Below are 21,733 nucleotides of genomic sequence, written 5' to 3'. Positions count from 1 at the left end.
TAGATAAAAGATCTCAGTATAGTATAGATAACGGAGCTCAGGTTATTTCCTGTGCCTATTTTTCTTTGGAAGCCAAAACAGGGGGGTCTAAGACAATGATGCAATAAAACAGGGAAGAAAACTTCTCTCATAAATGAAGAGGACAGGGCAGACACCAAAAAGAAAAAGCATTTCCCATTGCAAATCTGTGGAATTGTTTTAATGGGATAATAAACATTTTAATGACATAATAAAGCCTATATATCACCTCGATTTAATCGATTCCACTCATCTGAGAATTGACTTTCCCACCACAGTTCAAGATAGGCTGTGGGGCAGATCCCACAAGCATTCCTCTTGAGCATCTCATTATGCTCCTGGAGGACGGCTACAACTCACATGCTTTCCTCAGGTGGAGTGGACAGCCTGTCCTACTGCAGTTGTCCTGGTAAGATTTAAGCATCAATCCTGTTAATTTCCAAACTTCTTGGGTTTTACCAGAAGGAGCAAAGTGTTTGTAAAAATAGTGTTTGTAGAGAATAAATATTGTACGCAGGCATTCAACAGAAAGTATAGGGATGGTATGATGAGCAGAAGCTGCAGGTATCGACTCCCCACATCCACCTTTCACTCCTTCTGGATCTGTCCTGAGATAGGGCTATAAACATTTTCATTTTATCCTGGGAAGAAAAGATGATATACTTGCAGTCTTTCTTTTTTTCTCCTTCAGTAACCTCCCTTCCCTTCATGCCTTGATGTAGATTGCATCATGTAAGCCATCCTTTATCAATCTTCAAGAATAGGGTTTCTTAGGACTCTCAGCTTTCCTTGCTTGGGGAGAACAATATTGTGTATGCTTTGGCATCACACTGTTATATAGAAAAGCAGAGCTGGTTTAGAAATAAAATATGGAAATCAGCATAATTCCAAACATAGAAGGCTATTTTTTAGCTTTGTCTTTGGTAATAAAGGTAATATTTTGAAATGGTGCCATTATAATATGTTTCATATCAGGCTACTTAACTTGTTATTGATTCATGAGAGTTAATATGTTGGAGAATAATGTATGTTTTATCTAAAGGTCTTGCAGATTCTTGACTTATGCAGTTACTTAGAGAAACATACCCTCGTATCTGTGATCACCATCTGTTAGTAACATTCCTCTTCCCTGCCTTTTTGCTAGGAGAATCAGTGCAATTGTTTTCTCGCTCTGACCTTTTTTCCTTCAGACCCTGGAAGGAAAGTCATAGCCCAGAGGTCCCCAACTAAAGGAGATCATTGCTGAATGACTCTCAAATCTCGTGCTTTTAATGGCACTTGTTGATAAATTATAGTTTGCAAAGTTTACTATGTCGATCATTCTATTTATCAATTAAACATTTCTTGGAAGTGTAGTTAGATCTTTCTGATTTGGCTTTTTGGTTTTATGTAGTCTCTACTATGGAAGATTGTAAGGAGCAAGAAGCTGGGATGGACAACAATGTTACTCTGGTGCCTTTTGAAAGACCTGCTGTTATAGAGAAGCTGACAAGCAACATGGGAAAGCGTAAAAGCTCCACCCCACAGAAGTTTGTGGGTAAGCTTCAGATGAGCACTTTTGTTGTTTGTAGCAAAAAGGGTAGCCTGTGATTAATCCTAATCTTTTGAATGGTCCCATTAGCAATTTCAGTATGGGCAAAATCAGCTGGGGAAGGGGGAGATGAGGTAAACCAAGAAGGTCTAGAAACTTAAAATGGCCATAACAATAACACTGTGGAATATAATTTGTAGCCCCCAGGAACTGGTGAATATCAATCATTCACTTTTTATTGAAAAAGCATTATTTTAGATCCTAGGAGTACGTGCCAGTGTGAAAATCTGGTAGTAAAAAGTATGACAGATTGTTCAGAGTAGAACATTTGTTCACATTATATTAGAAGGGATTTCTTTAAATTAGCATTAATATTTAATACTCTTACTCTACCCTCTGCTATATTATACAATGCTATTTAAAACAGACATACTGAATATTTTCCTTTAGTCTATCTAAACGACAATAGAAATATTCTAATCTAAGTATTATTGGGCTTCCCTTGTAAATCTTGGTTTCTCTTATTACAAAATCAGGGTGTGAGAAGTGAATACATGAATAACATCAGGTACAACTCATAATTTTGTATGTCCTATGAGAGGTTTCAAGCAGTCAGGGAACAAGAAGGAAATCAGCTGAATGAATTGCACACATGTTGGAAAATAAATGAAAAACTGGCAGGATAGCTGAATTTTTAAATTCTATGGGGACAAAAAAAAGAAGTAAAACAAACCAAAATTCTCTAAAGATCAGATGAAGAGTCCTGTGAGGCTGCTGTAACTGAAGGACCCAGCAGGCTTAGGACTTGGAGTTTCTCCACTTGGGCACTGGGTTTGCTATAAGATCCTCATCTCACCTGAGACCCTGGATATAGGTAAGATAATGAAGGAGTTTTAGAAGCTTGTAAACAATCCGAGCATTCACTTGAAGTCTTTGTATTGGCCCTAGTGATCAAAAGAGCTCCTGGGTGACCAGTAAAATACAGGTGAAACTCGAAAAATTAGAATATCCTGCAAAAGTTCATTTATTTCAGTAATGCAACTTAAAAGGTGAAACTAATATATGAGATAGATTCATTATATGCAAAGCAAGATAGTTCAAGCCGTGATTTGTTATAATTGTGATGATTATGGCTTACAGCTCATGAAAACCCCAAATCCACAATCTCAGAAAATTAGAATATTACATGCAATCAATAAAACGATTGTACATAGAACAATATCGGACCTCTGAAAAGTATAAGCATGCATATGCATATGCACTCAGTACTTGGTTTGGGCCCTTTTGCAGCAATTACTGCCTCAATGGGGCGTGGCATGGAACCTGAGGTGTTATGGAAGACCAGGATGATTCAATAGTGGCCTTCAGCTCTTCTGCATTGTTCGGTCTCATGTCTCTCATCTTTCTCTTGGCAATGCCCCATAGATTCTCTATGGGGTTCAGGTCAGGCGAGTTTGCTGGCCAATCAAGCACAGTAATCCCATGGTCATTGAACCAGGTTTTGGTGCTTTTGGCAGTGTGGGCAGGTGCCACGTCCTGCTGGAAAATGAAGTCAGCATCCCCATAAAGCTCATCTGTGGAAGGAAGCATGAAGTGCTCCAAAATCTCCTGGTAGACAGCTGTGTTGACCCTGGACTTAATGAAGCACAGTGGATCAACACCAGCAGATGACATGGCTCCCCAAATCAACAGACCGTGAAAACTTCACACTGGACTTCAAGCATCTTGCAGTGTGTGCCTCTCCATTCTTCCTCCATACTCTGGGTCCTTGGTTTTTAAACGAGATGCAAAAGTTGCTCTCATCAGAAAAGAGGACTTTGGACCACTGAGCAACAGAACAGGTCTGTTTTTCTTTAGCCCAGGTAAGACGCTTCTGATGTTGTTTGTTGTTCAGGAGCGGCTTAACAAGAGGAATACGACATTTGAAGCCCATGTCCAGGATCCGTCTGTGTGTGGTGGCTCTTGATGCACTGACTCCAGTCCCCAACACTTTTGAATAGCCTTTTCCTGACAATCCTCTCCAGGCTGCGGTCATCCCTGCTGCTTATGCACCTTTTTTTCCACACTTTTCCCTTCCACATAACTTTCTATTAATGTGCTTTGATACAGCACTTTAGGAACATCCAACTTCTTTTGCAATTACCTTTTGAGGCTTTCCCTCCTTATGGAGGGTGTCAATGATGGTTTTCTGCACAACTGTCAGGTCAGCAGTCTTTCCCATGATTGTGATTCGTACTGAACCAGACTGAGAGACCATTTAAAGGCTCAGGAACCCTTTGCAGGTGTTATGGCTTAATTAGCTGATTAGAGTGGGACACTTTGAGCCTAGAATATTGCACCTTTTCACAATATTCTAATTTTCTGAGATTGTGGATTTGGGGTTTTCATTAGCTGTACGCCATAATCATCACAATTATGACAAATCACAGCTTGAACTATCTTGCTTTGCATGTAATGAGTCTATCTCATATATTAGTTTCACCTTTTAAGTTGCATTACTGAAATAAATGAACTTTTGAACGATATTCTAATTTTTTGAGTTTCACCTGTATTATGATGGTTTAGAGTTGTATTTTCTGGATTCAGATTGTCTTGTTAGAAGCTTCAACTATTCCCACCTGTGCCAGCGAATAAGATCAGAAACCTAAAAAAATGAGGATAAAATCCATCATTGTTTTTTAGAAAAATACAGAAATATATATTGGAAAAATAACAACAGAACAAAGTTGCTTCATTTGCAATAGTTAAAATATTTGCACAATGTAATAATTATGAAAATATGTGTTTCCTTTTCAGTATTATGCAAGAATATATTTATCTTTTTGATGTATGCCTAATCACATATTAAATTGTGTAACATCTGTAAAGAAAGCTAATTCTATTCTGTGTGGATAGGATGATAATTTGAGCAAACATCTCAAATTATCTCAGTAAAGGTAGAAAATGATTATACTCCAGTATAGAGAAAGCTGAAAAACTATGTTTCGTTAATCTAGAGATTGAACTTTACTCTCAGATTAAACTAAAACAATATTGTATTCTTACAATTGAATTTTCAGGAAAGGGAGTAAAAATGTCATGCTTCAGAGAAAAGCTGAAAAAAACTAAAACTAAAACCTTAGTTCAGGGGTGTCAAACTCACGTCGTCACGATGACATCACGTGACATATTGGGGCTTGCCCCCCTGCTTTCACTAAACCGGGCGTGGGGTGACCAGTGTGTGAGCATCCAGCCTGTGGGCCAGGAGTTTGACAGCTCTGCCTTAGATTCAAAATGTAATCCTCTAGAATCTGAGAAAATAAAATAACTTCATTTAGTGTCATAATAACTACTGTAACCACATCCAATGAATAAATATTGTTTACATTTCTTCAGATCATATATTAAAATTAACTATAGCTTTGTTCATATTTATGTTTTGTAGCTAAACATTTAAAGACAGATGAAGAATTAGCTATATAAGCCTATTTCTTAGCAAAATACCAGTGAGATATGGAGACTATCAGGTTTTTAATTATAAATTAGTTTTACGTGATCTGTCTCTAGTCTGGGATAGGCAAGAGATACTGTACGATGGAGGTTCTGACCTGGTGCCTTAGGTGTTGATAGAGAGAAACAGAGTTAGGCTAAATCCTACCAAGACTGGGGATTTGTGTCCAGTGATGGTCTATATTTGACCCACAGCTTGGGAGTCCTGAACTCCTGGATCCTGTTTGATCAGCAAGTAGAGATTTTGGCTACCAGAACCTTTGACAGTTACACATCATATGTAGTAATTGTGGACCTTCCTGAATCAGGGGCCTTTACTTAAAATCATTTAGGGCCTTGGCATTTCACAGCTGAATTACAGTCTACATGGGGCTGCATTGAAGACCATTGAAAAGCTTCATTAATACACTATGCAAGTAGTTTAGGGAGTTATGGGTGGGTGTCCTGAGCTTCACCTCTTTAATTGCATTACTATAGGAATTGCAGTGGCTGCCAATTAGCCTCAGGATACAATTCAAGCCCTGCATGGCTTAGGCTTTGGCTGTCGCCATGATCATTTTCTCCATGTTGAATCAGCCACTCCAATAAGATCTGGGAGAGTGGGTTTGCTAAAGTTTCATGGATCTCAGATTCAATCTTTCTTAGTGATAAATCCTCTTTGAAACAACTTGTCCCCAAATATCCAGACCTCACCATCCTTATTGTACTTCCATAGAGCTGTAGAAACATGGCTCTTTAGAAAGGTATTTTGAGATATATGAGATCAAGCTACTCCAATTAAAAGCTGTAAACATTTAAAAGTCTTTGCAAAAATGGAGGGGCATATAATTTGTAGTCATAAATAAATAAGATGACAGAAAAATCAATAGGGTGATACTGCTATACATCTTCTAAAATATTAATTATTTTTTTGTACATACAACAAAACAAAATATATGGTGGATAAGATATGTAAGGCATATCATACATATATAATCACACAGCATATATTGATTTTTTGTGGAATGTAATTAAATGACGATTCAAAACAATATTAATCAGTCTTTCCATTACATCAATGGAGTGTCAGTTCATAATCATGAAATGAGCAGTCATCTATAATCTAAGACTATAAATCATTCATTCATTGAATAATTTGCAAGTGCCAATTCATGAAACCACCATAATTCTTGTATACAATTGGAAAAAATAAGCAGGCAAATCCATTTCAAGTGCTCTTTAATTGAGTTTATATGAAAATAAGCAAAATATTGTCCTTGTAATTTGTTGTGTGATTGACTACAAATGTAGTCATTATTGTATAAATATATTTAAAGTTTCTTGTCTCCCCCCCCCAACATTTAAGAATTTCAGAGTATTATTATGAAATCATATGAAAACAGAACTATGTAATATTACAGAGTAAAACCATAAAACAAAATAGCAAACATTCGTTCACAAGCTGCATTGATTCCAGGAAGGCCTCTAGGTGCAATTCAAGATGTTCATTGTCACCTATAAAGCTATTTATGGTTTAGGGCAGTATGTTTTATAGGGTTGCAAGTTTCTAACTATTTCTAACCATTCTATAATATTTGCAATTGTTTATATGCTCCGAGTCCCTTAAAAAACCCAAAAACAAAATAGTGTCATCATATTGGAGCGGTGCCTTCTCTTTGATTCTGAATGGTGATTCCTGCCCTCTGGAAAGCAATCCATCAATGGACCAACCTTTTAGAAAAGATGTTAAAATGTGGATTTTCTAGCAGACCTTGAACAAGAGCAACATGTATGTTACGTTAAATGCTATAATGTTTTATATCTTTTAAATTTCCACAGTGCAGGTTTCTTTCTTTTCATTGCTCTTTTTATTACTTATAGAACTAGGCAACCTTACAAATTGAATCAATCGATCAATCAATGACAGTGAACTTGAGATTTCCAACTGATAACCTATAATAACTTCTTTTATCTTATTAGTTTTTTAATCATTTTGTTTGTCATGAAAAGCATTCCTTTTTTATTTGTTAGAAGAAATCCCTAACTTCTCCCGTAGAAGCTAAACAACAGGCAAAAGAGAATCTGGAGCAAAAGTTTCCTAATACCACTTCTGGTAGCAATCCTTTAAATAGAAACCAAATTACTGAAATACCGCACTTCCAGTTCCTTAATCACAGGACTGGTCCAGCAAGGTACTGGATTTTCAGTAATATTCCTCCCATCTTTCACTTAGCAAAGAATATTAGGGCAACCAAGGCTATTATCAGTGATGCAGTGATCAATGAAATTTGCCTACCATCTTTCCCCCCAAATAAGACAGAGTCTTCTTTTCTTTTGGCCCCTGAAATAAGCACTTGGCCTTATTTTTGGATAGGTCTTATTATTTTTGAGGTGCAGGAGGCAGTAAGCGTGGTCACCTCATGGCTGATGCTGTGTTGCAATATTTTGGGGGAGGGCTTATTTTTAAGGGAGGACTTGTTTTAGCGCATGCGCTCAAAAGCCCAATGGGGCTTATTATCCAAGAAGGTCTTATTTTCGGGAAAACAGGGTAGGTAATAAACTTCCTCCATTGTAACTAGCCAATTAATTACATTGTCCAAACAACAACAACCACCAACAACAGAATTTGTAAGTGGATTGTCATTGTTCAAGACTTAGTGTCCATACAGGACTACTTAAAGAGAGGTTACACCACTATATCTTTCATACTGGAAGCATTTCCCCCTCTTAGAAGGCATTAATTCCTTTCCAGATCCACCAGTTTGAATCTTATAATACAATACAATAGCAGAGTTGGAAGGGATCTTGGAGGTCTTCTAGTCCAACCCCCTGCCTAGGCAGGAAACTCTATACCGTTTCAGACAAATGGCTATCCAACATCTTCTTAAAGACTTCCAGTGTTGGGGCATTCACAACTTCTGGAGGCAAGCTGTTCCACTGATTAATTGTTCTAACTGTCAGGAAATTTCTCCTCAGTTCTAAGTTGCTTCTCTCCTTGGTTAGTTTACACCCATTGCTTCTTGTTCTACCCTCAGGTGCCTTGGAGAATAGTTTGACTCCCTCTTCTTTGTGGCAACCCCTGAGATATTGGAACACTGCTATCATGTCTCCCCTAGTCCTTCTTTCTATTAAACTAGACATACCCAGTTCCTGCAACCTTTCTTCATATGTTTTAGTCTCCAGTCCCCTAATCATCTTTGTTGCTCTTCTCTGCACTCTTTCTAAAGTCTCCACATCTTTTTTACATCGTGGTGACCAAAACTGAATGCAGTATTCCAAGTGTGGCCTTACCAAAGCATTATAAAGTGGTATTAACACTTCACGTGATCTTGATTCTATCCCTCTGTTGATGCAGCCTAGAACTGTGTTGGCTTTTTTGGCAGCTGCTGCACACTGCTGGCTCATATTTAAATGGTTGTCCGCTAGGACTCCAAGGTCCCTCTCACAATTACTACTGTTGAGCAAGGTACCACTTATACTGTACCTGTGCATTTCGTTTTTGTTGCCTAAATGTAGAACCTTACTCTTCCTTCTAGGTATTGCCAGTAATGATAAGCAAAAATTTATAGAACAAGTAATCACTCTAACCATTACAGGCAACTTAACTAATTCACAAATTTCACCAAGAGTCCTGACAACTGGCTGGTATACAAAGATGTGTAAATAGGTAATTACAGTAGGTAACAGTTACAAATTCTGACAGATATAATCTCTATACATCCTGTAATAACTATGGCATCTAAATTGACATGGATGATGAACATTTTAACTCTCCAACTATATATAGCATGGTGTTTTATTAACAACATGGATAACCACTTAAATATGGCCCTGAACAAGCTTTATACCTTTACTACCACCACAGGAAGGTGACTGTAACCAGAAGTATAACATTTACTTTGTCTCCATTTTAGCTGAATATAGTCTTGTTTCATTGTTCATGAAAAATAGGTAGTATTCAACATGGAATTTAGAATCAGAGGTAGTGCTCTGAAGTGGTAATTTTAATCAGTAGCCCTCTCCTCTCACCATTCAGTTATGTAACCATGGTCTTAAGGAGATTGCCAGCTAAGTTGCCTGGAAAATCACCCAGGACCAGTAAGAATCCTTGGATTTTTAAATCTTTGGAAGCAGATGGTTGTAATCATTGCTAGGTAATATCTTACCAGATATAGTATCCATCAGTGACAAATAAGTGGTCTTCTCTCCATCGGTCCATAATAACCCCCAAACCAGTTATCAGAATAATTATAACATCCTGAATTGGACTTGAAAGAGTTCATTAGCATAGGTTACTGAAATCCCCTATGTTTAATCCCTTACCATGTTCGATCCTAGATTGATTCTGCAATTACAAATGGGGATATGACTAGAGAGTAAGCAATACATCTCTATATTCCATATAAAACTTGTAGTTATTACCATAAAATATGTGTATTTATGCATATTGTATATGTTTTGGATTGTTCAAAAAAGTATGACTGAAGTCCTCCTGCTTTTCAGATCTATGTTGTTGTTACATTGAGTATTTCTTCAGGTTAGTACAGAATCAGAGTTTGCTCCTCCTTCAGTCATTCATACCTGATCCAGTTTCCATTCGGGATCATATCAGGGTTGAGTGTTATTCTATTATTATAAGAGTGAAGGTCAGCATCCCACTTTCTTGGGGGAATGTCACCTATAGGATAAAGGGAAAATTATAACCATCTGGTTCCTCTGTTGATGCAATCCTTTTACTATTTCATTCTTTCCTCTCTTCTTTAAGACTTCTTAAGGCCTAAACCTCAAATTCCGCCCTTGCCTTTCTTCCTTGATTTCTTGATTTGCTCAGATAGCCAGGACATTGGGGCATATACAGACAAATTCAAATGATCCAAAATGACTGAGCTCAGTTCTGAAATTGGCAATGTAAAAATGTTACCTTGAATGAACAATCTGCATTGAACATGGGAAGAAGTATGATTTGTGAGCCACACATTTTTCATTTCTGATATATAATATTTTTGTGATTCTAATAAATTTTGTCATCTGTGAATACATAATGTCCATGTTGTTTTATATTTGAACCCAGATTTTAGAAACCATAGTAGACTCTCATTTTTCTTCATTTTAGTTGCTTCAATACTTGAAGACTCTATATCTTACATCAATTTTCACCTAATATATTTTAAAAGAAAGATACGTTAATTTTATCTCTTTCAATATGTAAACTTAGTGTTCCCTGTATTATTTGAAAATAGCAATCCAATTATGTCACTGTTTAGAAATATTGTAAATCAGCCAGTATATACTGTAAATTTGACATTTGGAAAGTAGCATGTATTTTATTCTAATGTTCACTAATCTGAAGTGAGAATATATTAAAGTGAATTGAATTTAATTGACACAAATTATTGGAATTTTCCAATTTGTGGAGCTCCTATGGATTGCAAAATCTAAAAGTTAAATAAATCACAGAATTTTAAAATGAAAAATGGTTGTCATTAAAAACAATGGTTTTATTATATTTGTATTCCATTGTTGCTAATTTAGCAAATACTTCAGATTCTGCCAAAAGTCTCTTGCACAATTACTGGTTGGTAAATTCCATGGAATATAGTTTCTTTTTGAGTAAACATTCCTGTATTTTTTTTTAAGGTGAAATGTTATGTATCAGTTTCTGCCAGTGAATTTGCATCATTGATCTATCATTTCTTATCTTAGTAGTGATGTTTTTTTTCTTCTTATTGTTGTTCTCATGTAGGTGAAAAGCTCATGAGATATGGTTATCCAGATATTCATTTTGATCCAAGCTTACCATATGAGAGAGATGCTGAGTTGATGCAAACTCACATGATGGACCAAGCAATCAACAATGCAATCTCTTACCTTGGGGCAGAGGGACTTCACCCATTGATGCAGCACACTCCAAGCACAATTGCTGATGTGGCACCTGTCATAAATTCAGCTTATGCTCAAGTCTATAATCCTAGCAGGATAGAAAGACCAGTAAGCAGAGGAACCACTGACAGCAATGAAAATAACATGGATGGCCCTCTCTCCCTCATCAGACCAAAGAGTCATCCCCAAGAAAGAGAGGTTTCGCCTAGCAATAGCTGCCTCGATTCCTCTGACTCGGAGAGCAGCCATGAAGACCACCAGTCCTTTCAAGGAAACCTTGCCTTAAATCCCAAACAAAAGCAAAGCCCAGCTTACATGAAGGATGACTCCAAGGCTTTGGAGATCAGTAAAGCATCAAAGAGCTCTTTAAAGGATATCTATAAGGTCTTCAATGGAGAAGGAGAGCAGATAAGGGCATTTAGGTGTGAACACTGTCGAATTCTTTTCCTAGACCATGTCATGTACACCATTCATATGGGGTGTCATGGCTACCGGGACCCTCTAGAATGCAACATTTGTGGATACCGGAGTCAGGACCGTTATGAGTTCTCTTCCCACATTGTCCGAGGAGAACATACATTCCACTAAGCCTTCTTTTCCAAAGGAGACACTGAAGTAGAAAAACAAATACTGCACATGAAGAAATACTGCACTTGCAAGCCCACTTTTCCTCACATGTTGACACAGCTCTTCTCATTGGTTCTCTTCCTTGCAGCTATTTTTAATTATTGTTATTTGTGTTGTTGCTATTTTGGGAATCCAGTCTCACTTTACCACCAGTGGTGAGGTCAGAAGGAAGGAAAGGAGGGACCAGAGAGTAGTTTGGCTTATTATTTTTGCTATGAAAATGGATGTTGGCCTTTCATAATGGAAAGTGAAAGGGAGTTCATTTCTGTCACAATTTTCATATAGTTTTTCACATGCTGAACTCAGCAAGGTGCTCTGACGTCTTAGCAAATTGCCATTTGGGGAGAAAATAATAATTTCAAAAGAATAAAGCCCCTTTAAATCTGTAGCTAAAGTTTTGTTCAGGATGAGAGATGAAATTCTTATTTTGCAAAACATTCTAGCAAAAGCGGTATGCTTAGGGGCAGGGAGAGGTTTCACTTAAGACTAAATATATTCTATAGATTTAGGAGCACCAATAAATATAAAGGTTTGCTTGGAAGTTATTTCCTGAGGTGAGGTTCTTTCTTTTAAGGTATTGGTTGTCTGGAATGTAAATGAATTGTTTATATCTAAATACTAAATCACATAACTGAGATTTGATTTTTCACAGGATGTGACAGCCTCCAGGAAATCTGAAAACATAAAATGTTATTTTACTTATCCTGATATGCACTTTTAAAAAGGAAAGCAAATTGCTAGGATGCTTTTATGTCATTCATTTCCCAGCTTCCTATAGGTCTGTGTATGTTTTAAAGATGTTTGGTTGATTAACAATTGGAGCCTGGGTATGTTTACTCAAAAGTAAGCTTCACTTCGTTCAGAAGACGTTTCTTTCCGAGTAAATATTCTTAGTTTAGAAATACAGATATGAATATTTATCTAGCAGGTTTTGCTGCTTTAGAATCTCAAATATGCTCATTGCAAATGCATTTGAACTATGAAATACTTATATTTTTCATTTTTGGGGGGTAGTATGAAACATTAAGAAACTGAATAAACTAAGGTATTCAATCAGGAGATCTGTATCCTAAAGTAGCTGGCTAGAGCTGCCCTAAAGACTGAGGCAGCCTACAGATTTATAACTAATTTAATTATATAAGGATATGCAGACACTGTTAGAACTACTTTACCATTACCACCTTTTCTACACAAACCTAGGGAAAGAAATACATATTTTGTGCAAAAATATCTCTCCCCCCAGCACATATTTAAAAGCAGCATGCAGAAACACACACACACACACACACACGCATACACGCACATAAGTCATAGTCATAAATAATGATTTCTTACTAAACAGAAGAACTTTTTTTCCAAATTAAGCTGAATCAAACCAGGAGCCTTAGATTATGCACAGGCTGATTACTTGCCTGAAAAATACTTTCAGGTGTTAGTTGCTCCCTTAATCATATTAGCAAATGAAGACTACAGTGAATTACTAGGTTAGAAATATTAAGGCTTTTTAAACATCTCTTGATTATATAGCTCTGAATATATGATCTGGATTTATAATTATTTAAGTTTATCAATCTTTCCCCCCTCTACTATATTGGTTAGTTGGGTTAGTTGTTTTTTTTTAAATAAAATCAGTGACTACCTCACATTTTTCTACATATTTAGATATTTGCACATCTGGCTGTAAAATTAGGATAGATTAAAAACCATATCTTTTCTGACTAGAAGATTATGGGGAAAGGATTCTGTGACTCTGCAGATGTTGCTGAACTACAGTATAGCAAAGGGAAGGGGTTGCTAGGAGTTGCAGTTAAAAATATCTTCAGCACCATAGGTTACAGCCTCAGGTTGCTTCTTGAAACAAACCATTTGCTGTATTTAGTTTTACATATTTCATTCCACACATTCAAGAATAAAGAGAGTTAGTGAATTGGTTTTTAAAATTGAGTTGAAAAACTAAAAGGTATGTTATTCTCTTTTGGTACAAAATGGGAATGGCAGGCAACCATCCTATGCAGTCCAGTACATGATAGAAATTAAAATAATTTTACTTTAATATTTCCTTCAGAAAGCATGTTTAGCATGTACATTCTGTGTCCAAAACACGGTTCCTGAAGCCAGACTGTTGCTTCTCGCAACAGCAATAAAGATTTAAGTAACAAATTTGTCTAAAATAAATACAAGCCAAAATTATAAACTACACAGCTAGTATTAATATCAGAGAAGAATTTCATGGCAGGAAGTGCCAGAGCAAACAGTTCTGTTCACAGTTGCTTGCCAGAAATTGTGGGTTATGTTTTGTCGTCCAATAGAACTGTTTCCCCTTCCTTCTGCCATTCCCCATGAATCTCAAAAACTTTATCTGGAGATTTGGGGACCTTCTGGATGTTGGATGGTGCCCATTGACATTTTATGATTTTCATGGTCACTTGTACAATGTGTAGCAAAAGCTAAATCAGGAACCCTATGTTATCAAGTTGATCAATCTGATTAATGACCTGAACCTATTTTGGGTGGAGATTAAAGTGGTTACCATTTGAAGATTATGAATAATACATTTCAAATGAATATTCTGTTCTTTTTCTGAGCACTTGAACTAGTCCAGATTGAATTTGAATTGAACATCTTGAATTAGAAAGGTCACTTGTCTTTAAAATAATTTAAAAAGAAATTTTAGGAACAAAAAAGTTCATGAACCCACACACAAGTATATCTCACTCTGATCCTATACAATACTTTTCAATATTATTTTCATTGTGCCTCTATGTTCCTGCATCAATCATAATGGAAGAGGAATTTTAAGAAAAAGCTAAAATTGTAAAAACTGAAATACTTTATGCTTGACAGGAGTCATCAAAAAGCCATTCAAAAGGTATTATCATGACAAATAAATCCACACACAGGTTAAACAAGCCACAGTAATCTATTACATGTTAAAATTATATATCTACTTATCTAGACAGTTAGTAAAAGAGTGTGGTCTCTTGCAGCCTCATCACAAAAAAGAAGATATTTGGGAAGCCCATCTTCAATAAAATAATAATCCTTTCCTTTATTATTTCCTATGGAAATATATAAAATTTAGCCTGTGTACAGAATGTTAATGGAGTTATATATGTTATCTTTTCTGTTTCAGGTTCAGAAATTTCTTATTCATTTTGCATTCATCGCAAAAAAGAAAAGATATAATCTCTCCCCAAAAATATTTTATGCTATACTGTCTACAGTAAGGGCTGTAATGATATTTAATATTTCTTATAAAACAGTGTAGTATGTTCATTAGAAGAATGTTAAGTATTACTATAAGAACTGTGATAAAAATGAACAGGGTGAGATATATTTGAATTCATCAGTCTTATAAAATTTTTGAAATATATTTTGGCATGATTATTTAAAATTTTTGCTGCATATGAAATCTAATATTGGATTTTAAAGGGAGGACATGAATTTGCTGAAAAAAATTAATTGGAATTCACAAATGAAAGATAATCAATGTTGAGGTACCAGGAAAGGAACTCTTAATTTGATTTATCATGAACAATTCTTATGCAGTTTCTTTTCAGTTTAAAAACCTCTAATGTATTTAGAAATAGGAATTTCCCAACTTACAATTTGATTAATTGTGCAAAGGAAAGTATTTCAAAGTAGTTTGTCAAGATTGTCGTTATAAAATAATTCTGTAGTAATATATATAAAATAATAAATAATTTATAGGACACATATTTTTGTTCCAACAGTAAAACAAAAAGCAACAATTTAAAATAAGGAAAGTAAATTTGATTTGGTTTGATTAAAATTTAATGTGGCTGTTTTCAATTAAAGAAGAGCCAGGGCTCCACTTGCAAACCTTGCCAGGCCTCATCCTGATTTTCACAGGAGACCATTTGGAAATTAAAAGAATCTGAAAACAGCCTAGAGGGAGGGACAGGAAGCTGCTCCTAAATTCTTCCCCAGAAAACTACAGGATATGCCTAGGAAATCGCCAAAGGTTGACTTTGACTTGTCCTTTCCTCATGAACAAGGAAGTCAAATGCCACATGAATGAAAGCTTCTAATTAGCGTGAATCTGAGTGTGGATTTCTTAAAGGATTTACACAGATGCCAGGAGAGTCAATTTTGTTTTGCTATAATAACTTCAGGCTAGTTATGTTATCCCTGGGCTTAGGAGTAGGAATTAATAATAGTTCCCAAAGTAGGGACTTCTGGGCTTCAGAGAATCCTTTCTGTGTGGATGCTCTGCAAAAAGAAATCTGCATGGAGCACAGTCTGGGCTCACACAGTTTATGGTATGCCCAGACCAAGCCTAAGGAACTTCCAGGAGCCCTTTTGGAATTGAAATGCATACAATATACTATAGCTCAGAGTAGGAGCCATCCTATTTTTTTAAGGGAGTTTGTCTGTGGTTACTAATCTTTAATTGATTAAAGACGGCTTTTACCAAATTCTGCAGTTTCTTCTGTGGAACAATTTCAAAGCCATCTCTGAAAAAGTTGCTGTTTGACCCAAAATAGTCTGAGAAGAGATTGTTGCTTAGATTGAAATACAATCCTTGAGGACTATTATAAATAATATATACATGAATCCATATGAATAGTCTGCAAGGGTGGTGATTGGTTGCTTCATGGGGTTATATATTAATATATATATTTTGATTTATAAGGCCACCAATTCATAATTGATAGTATCAAACAAAAAAGTGGAAATGAATTTTGGTGCCAAAAGCTCTATTGTACTTTTCAAGAGAAATCAATATCTTCACCCTTAATTTCTCAAGACATTCTGGAAGAATTTGGGCCTGAAGCCCCTGCAGAGGGCTTTGGGGGGTTTCCTTTCGTACCCCTTCCACAGGCTTCTAGAACAGGTTCCAGTTCCATATCAAGAGCTGGAACTCAGAAGGGAATTGGTTGACACTGCAAGACATGTATTTGTGTTGGCTTCTGTGGGAAATGCTTGGCTGCAGAGTCCAGAAAACTCTCCTTTCAAATTGAAGTTTTTAGTCTGGATTCTTGTCCACGAAATTCAGATGTTTAAGATTTAAAAAAATAGGGACATTTACATTTAAACAAATTTACAATAGTTTAAATTCCTGTTAAATTTCACTGGAAGATACTAAAATATATCTTTTAATTCTTCCATGAAATTCAAACACTGGATCCTGTTCCTTGATATTCAGATTTGTTTCAATTTTATACTGTATCAGTAGATACACATGTTTAACAGAGAGTGGGTTTAGTTATTTTGTAGTAATTAAAATTTTGAAACTGTGATCAGAGATTTGTCCTGTTATCAAGCACTCTCAAATCTTGATCACATTAACTTTTTGTGTTACTTGGAGGAATTTTATTCTGCTTTGTTTTGATCTTTTCCTGCCCATTTTTCTTATTTTCAGTTTTATTCTATCATAGCTCTGGTTGCCTGCAAGTAGATTTTTTTAAAAAAATAATTTGTTATCTGTTCATTGGTTGTACAGTGTGTTTAAATATTTTTGTACTTGAGTGTAGTTTTATATTAAAAAAGAAAAAAAGATCTGGTAAATATAGCTAAATGATCTTTTTAACACTTTTAAATTTAGAATCATTAGAGATGAGAGAGCTGTGGAGCTGTAATACTAAGTTGCCTTTCTTTATGTTGATGTTATTTTCTGGTTGTACTTTCTTTTTCTTAAGACGTATGACTTTTTGACAGATTGGAAACTTTTAATGCATAATTGTTTAGAAAAATTTAAACTGTAAAAATGTGTCATTTTTTTTCCAATGGAAGACTATGCTTTAAAAGTTTTGGGATTATTCTATTCCTAGGCAAAAATTTCTGTACCCAAAGTGTATTTTTGCATCCTAATATTAGAACATGTTTTTAACAAGTTCGGAGCCACTATCCAGATTGTTTAGTTTAAGAGAGAAAAGATCGATTGTTCCATTTATGTGCAATAATCTCTCTGAAAGTTTTATAGTGCATTGAACATTGTTTGAATAATGACATTACATTTTGAAGCAAACTGCTGCCCAGACAAAGGTCAGTGTTTTATTACATTCTTTTTTAACAGTTGAATCTTCAGGGAGCCCCATCTACTTTTGTTACTTCTACTGCTGGCCCATTGTAGAGAATCCAGGGCACGCCCTGATGGTACTCATGTAAATTATTGTGGGCTACAGCTCTGTTCATCAGTGACTCACTAGAGCTAGGAGCATGACCAAGAACACCCCAAAGGAAGCAGCCCATTGCAGGGGAAGGAAAGCTGCCTTTCAGAAACACTGGGGTTCCATTCTCTCAAACACCTTGTTTTAGCTATTGCTTTTGCTCTGTCTAGAATAACAGCTCAGAGAGATGGAACAAATGGTTCGAAGCTGCCCTTGTCCTGGACTACCTGTTTGATTGTGCTGATAGACAAGTGGCAAAGGCTGCCCCAAAACCTAAATGTAGCAGTTTAGTGGTGGGGATGTAACTGATAGGTATAGATGACCCTTTTCTTCTCAATGCTATTATCCATAACGTGCCTTTGATCGGTGCGGTCTTAGTGGGTTGCTTGCTAAAGCTAAGCATTTATTGTTTCCTCTTTTGTTTCGGTTTCATTCTTTTTCCCCCCCCATTGGGTAAAGCACTTAACACAAATGGGCTGATCCTCACTGGAAATGTCCTTTGCAATGAAAAACCTTGGGTCAGACTCCCAAATTCTCAGTCTAGGCATTTATGTCTGGGGGGAGGGGGTTTCTGCAAGGAAGCATACAAGGAGGCAATTTTTTCACCAGGAAAGCTTATTTTTAACTCTTCTTGCCTTATCTATTATGGTAGGGCTTATTTTATATGTCATGCTTTATTTATATATCTAGAATATTTTAATACCTATTACTCAAATAGGTGAAGACTGCTATGCTGTAAATATGTATTTAGATACAGAATAAACTTTGTGAATATTTGGTGGGGAAGGCTGTTACTGAACACAGAGGCCACTTTTGGGTGGTTGCTGGTTGGGGGTTGGGGAATGTGTAGGGGAAAATAACCTTAGATTTTAAGCACTTGCCAAAAGAAAACAAGAGTTTAATAAATGTTTTTATTTAAAGAAGTGAAGCACTTCATCAAGATTTGCATTGTTACACTGTTTCTACAGGAAGGTCCATAAGTATAGCCTAGCTCATCAGCTAAGCCAACATTTGTGGCCACCAACAGTTCTTCCAGTTCATTCCCTTACTGGTACACCAGTGGGATTTAAGACAGAATCACAAGCAATTTACCAAGTAAATAGGGAGCAAACCCAATGAAATACTTACTTATGAGTAGGCATGCTTGGTATTTTTTTCTCTGTATAGAGAGACTGAGAAACAGAATCCTTGGAATCAATTTGAACAGATCCCTGCTGCTGCTTCCTTCTCCAAAATCTAGTGCAAGTGAGAGATCTGGAAAAGGAATTCATAGACCCCTGGTGTTTTGCTTCCCAGAAGTACTTGATTTTGGTAAAGTGGGGAAAGGATTTGTGGGTACCTTGTTAGGCGATGGGTGCTGCTAAACTGTATGAAAACAATCTCACTGATATTTAGGTCATCGTGTAGAGTTGGATTCCTTGGAATTTTAAGGGATACATGCAGGGTGAAATCCACTTACCTTTGCTACCAGTTCGGTAACAACGTGAGCTTGTTTCACTCGCATGCGCCACCTCCGCGCATGTACAGAGTGTCAAAATGACATCCGAGTGGATGCGTGGAGCCTGCCACCGAGCGTGCTTGCAAAGGTAAGCGAACAGCGAGTGGGGGGAATCCTCTGTACCACGCGATTTAGATTAGTTAGAAAGCAGGAAATTTCTAGCTAATATAAATCGCATGTCACAGCTGATCATCGGAAAAACTGGTTCACCTGAACTGGTAGCATTATTTTTACTACTGGTTTGGGCGGGTAACATTTCACCCCTGGATACATGTCAATTTGCCATCAGTTCTTATGCTTTCCTAATTTCTGTCTTGTGTAGAGCAGAAAGCATGATTAAGTGACATAATGTGTCTGTTATACTCTTCTAGGATGGCAGTTTTTTATTTCCCATTATCTTCCTCACTTTTGCCACTTGCTGATCATTTTCAAACTGTGTAATTGCTTGTTTCCTTCAACTTAAATTTTGAGATTGGGTATAAATCACGCTTTACAAAATAGTTATATTTGTATTTATTTTCATCCCAAATATCCTTTGCTTTATTTAAAGGTGTTTGAAGTGACTTGGCAGGCAGGGTGGGGAAAATATGAATAATTTAGGATGTTTACAAATAATAAAAAATGGTACTCCATAGATTTCCAGTCTGGCTGTATTATGATTGAATTTGATGTAATGGACAGAATTTAGTAATGACTGTAATAAAGTACACCCCTTCCTATCTATGGTCACTCATTCTAACTTTCAGTTAATGAGAATATGATTTAGAACCCAAATGCTAGAGACCAGGTCAAAAATATATTAGTGTGACTCCTACCACATTTGAAAGAGTTTTGGATCAGAGCTCTATCAGAATCCCTTGGAATAGTTTCTGTGGTAAACACTGCATTGTTCAATACTGTCTGCCTTATTGGATAGATGGGGCAAGTATTTCCCTGTTGTCACATTGTTGGGAGAAATCTTTTCTGCTCACTCTCGTTGGGAAAGGAGTGTCTGCTAATAATTTAGCCAAAAGGATTCTTATTCAAAGTAGAAAATGGGCAAACTAGATGATCTTACTCTCAAGAATGGAAGTGATGTGTTTATAGATCTAGCTTATGCTGTTATACACAACTGCAGAAGTTTATAATCTGAAACTAATTCTAGGGGCATTTGAAATGGTGTGTTATACTTAAAGCCAAATGGTAAAATTCAAAAGCAAAGAATTCCTGGTTTGCTAACAAAGTCTTCAATCACTAATTAGCTATTTGCTGGAACTGGACTTTCCCCCCTTTCTTACATACATACAAATTAATATCATATGTATGTGTGCAAGATATATGGATATGAATGATGAAAATGCATGAGAGAGTGAGTACGTGTGTGTAGGTGTATATACACACACACACAACTTATATCTAAGACAGAACTACAGAAACTTTGTAATACTTTGTGAAAATAATTATATTATGGATGTTTGTACTGTGCACAGCTACTGGAATTAAATGTAGGGAATCTCAGGAACAAGCATAAAATTTGTCCAAGACCTATTTCTCAAATGTGTATGTGCAGTTTTTAATTCTGTATACTATTTAATATTTTACCAATAAAAATAAACTACTCAAATGAAAGAGTTCATTTTATGAAATTTTTCATGTCAATAAGGGATCTCATACTTTTTGGGTGAATGATTTGGAAGATGAACTGCTCTTTAATAAATATGGTGCACCTAAAGTTAAATATATGTAAATGTCCCAAAGGTGCATTTTCTGTTTGTACACATACATGCATGCATACATACATGCATGCATGCATACATACATACATGCATACATACCAGAAATGTGTGTCTGCTATGTCAGTTGCAGGGCAACATAGAGGAAGGGGGGAAATTGGTTGCTCTGCTCTCTATGGATTAAGAGAAAGAGAAAGAGAGAGATTATTGTATGACATGTTGGAAGACCGCTTCTCCCTGGCAGAGAGATGTCAAAACCCCTGCTGCAAGAGGGAGATCATTATCCTCTTGCATTTCACTAGTATTTCTTTTTAAACAAGCATTTTATCTTGGAAATAACTTAATTCTGTTTAATGATGGTTGGGTTTTGAATTTTTTGGATTTATTACCACCTATTGGTAGATCATCATCTTTTTCTGCAAGAAAAAATAGAGCAGAAATCTCTTAAATAAGATAAATAAAATAAAAGAGGACAAAATTTACTTACTACAGGACAAAACATTGGTATTAAAATCCACTCAGCGCACCAAAAATTTCACCATTTCTCATTAAGTGTGAGGATAAGACTACTAGATCTGGGCTACAAAACTCCAGACTGCATCTCTCTTTACTGTCATGTAGTGGCTGATAATACTTTTACAGCTCTAATGAGCAGCCCTGCTCACAGGAGTTTGGTAAGAAATGCTATCCCACTTTGGTTGATTGCAGAGGTAGGTTACTGCTGCTTCACCCTGGATCAGATGAACCAGTAGTGGCGGCGGCAGAAGGCTTTGCCCTCCCCACTGCCCAGACTCTTCTGCGCATGCACAGAAGTGTCACACAAGCACACAAACGCACACATGAGAGAACTGGTAGTAAAATAAAT

General features: G+C 36.3%; 1 protein-coding gene across 7 annotated transcripts in view; it reads left to right on the top strand.

Moving 5' to 3' along the window:
- IKZF2 (IKAROS family zinc finger 2) overlaps nt 1-20,745 on the top strand; it is a 139,423-nt gene extending 118,678 nt beyond the window's left edge. For 5 of the 7 annotated variants that reach the window (XM_081932349.1, XM_081932346.1, XM_081932348.1 and 2 more), the window contains 2 exons: nt 1,412-1,555; nt 10,761-20,745. In XM_081932349.1, the coding sequence (XP_081788475.1) occupies nt 1,412-1,555; nt 10,761-11,485 (869 nt within the window). In that variant the 3' untranslated portion in view covers nt 11,486-20,745. The remainder of the gene's footprint in view (nt 1-1,411; nt 1,556-10,760) is intronic. The other 2 variants (XM_081932351.1, XM_081932350.1) reach the window with 1 other exon arrangement.
- Nucleotides 20,746-21,733: the final 988 nt, after the last annotated feature.

This window comes from Natrix helvetica (assembly GCF_964273705.1).
Source record: "Natrix helvetica genome assembly, chromosome: 1".
NCBI classification, from domain to species: Eukaryota; Metazoa; Chordata; class Lepidosauria; order Squamata; family Natricidae; genus Natrix; species Natrix helvetica.
The sequence above is the reverse complement of the archived record's forward strand: the minus strand, read 5'-3'. Positions and strand labels throughout refer to the sequence as shown.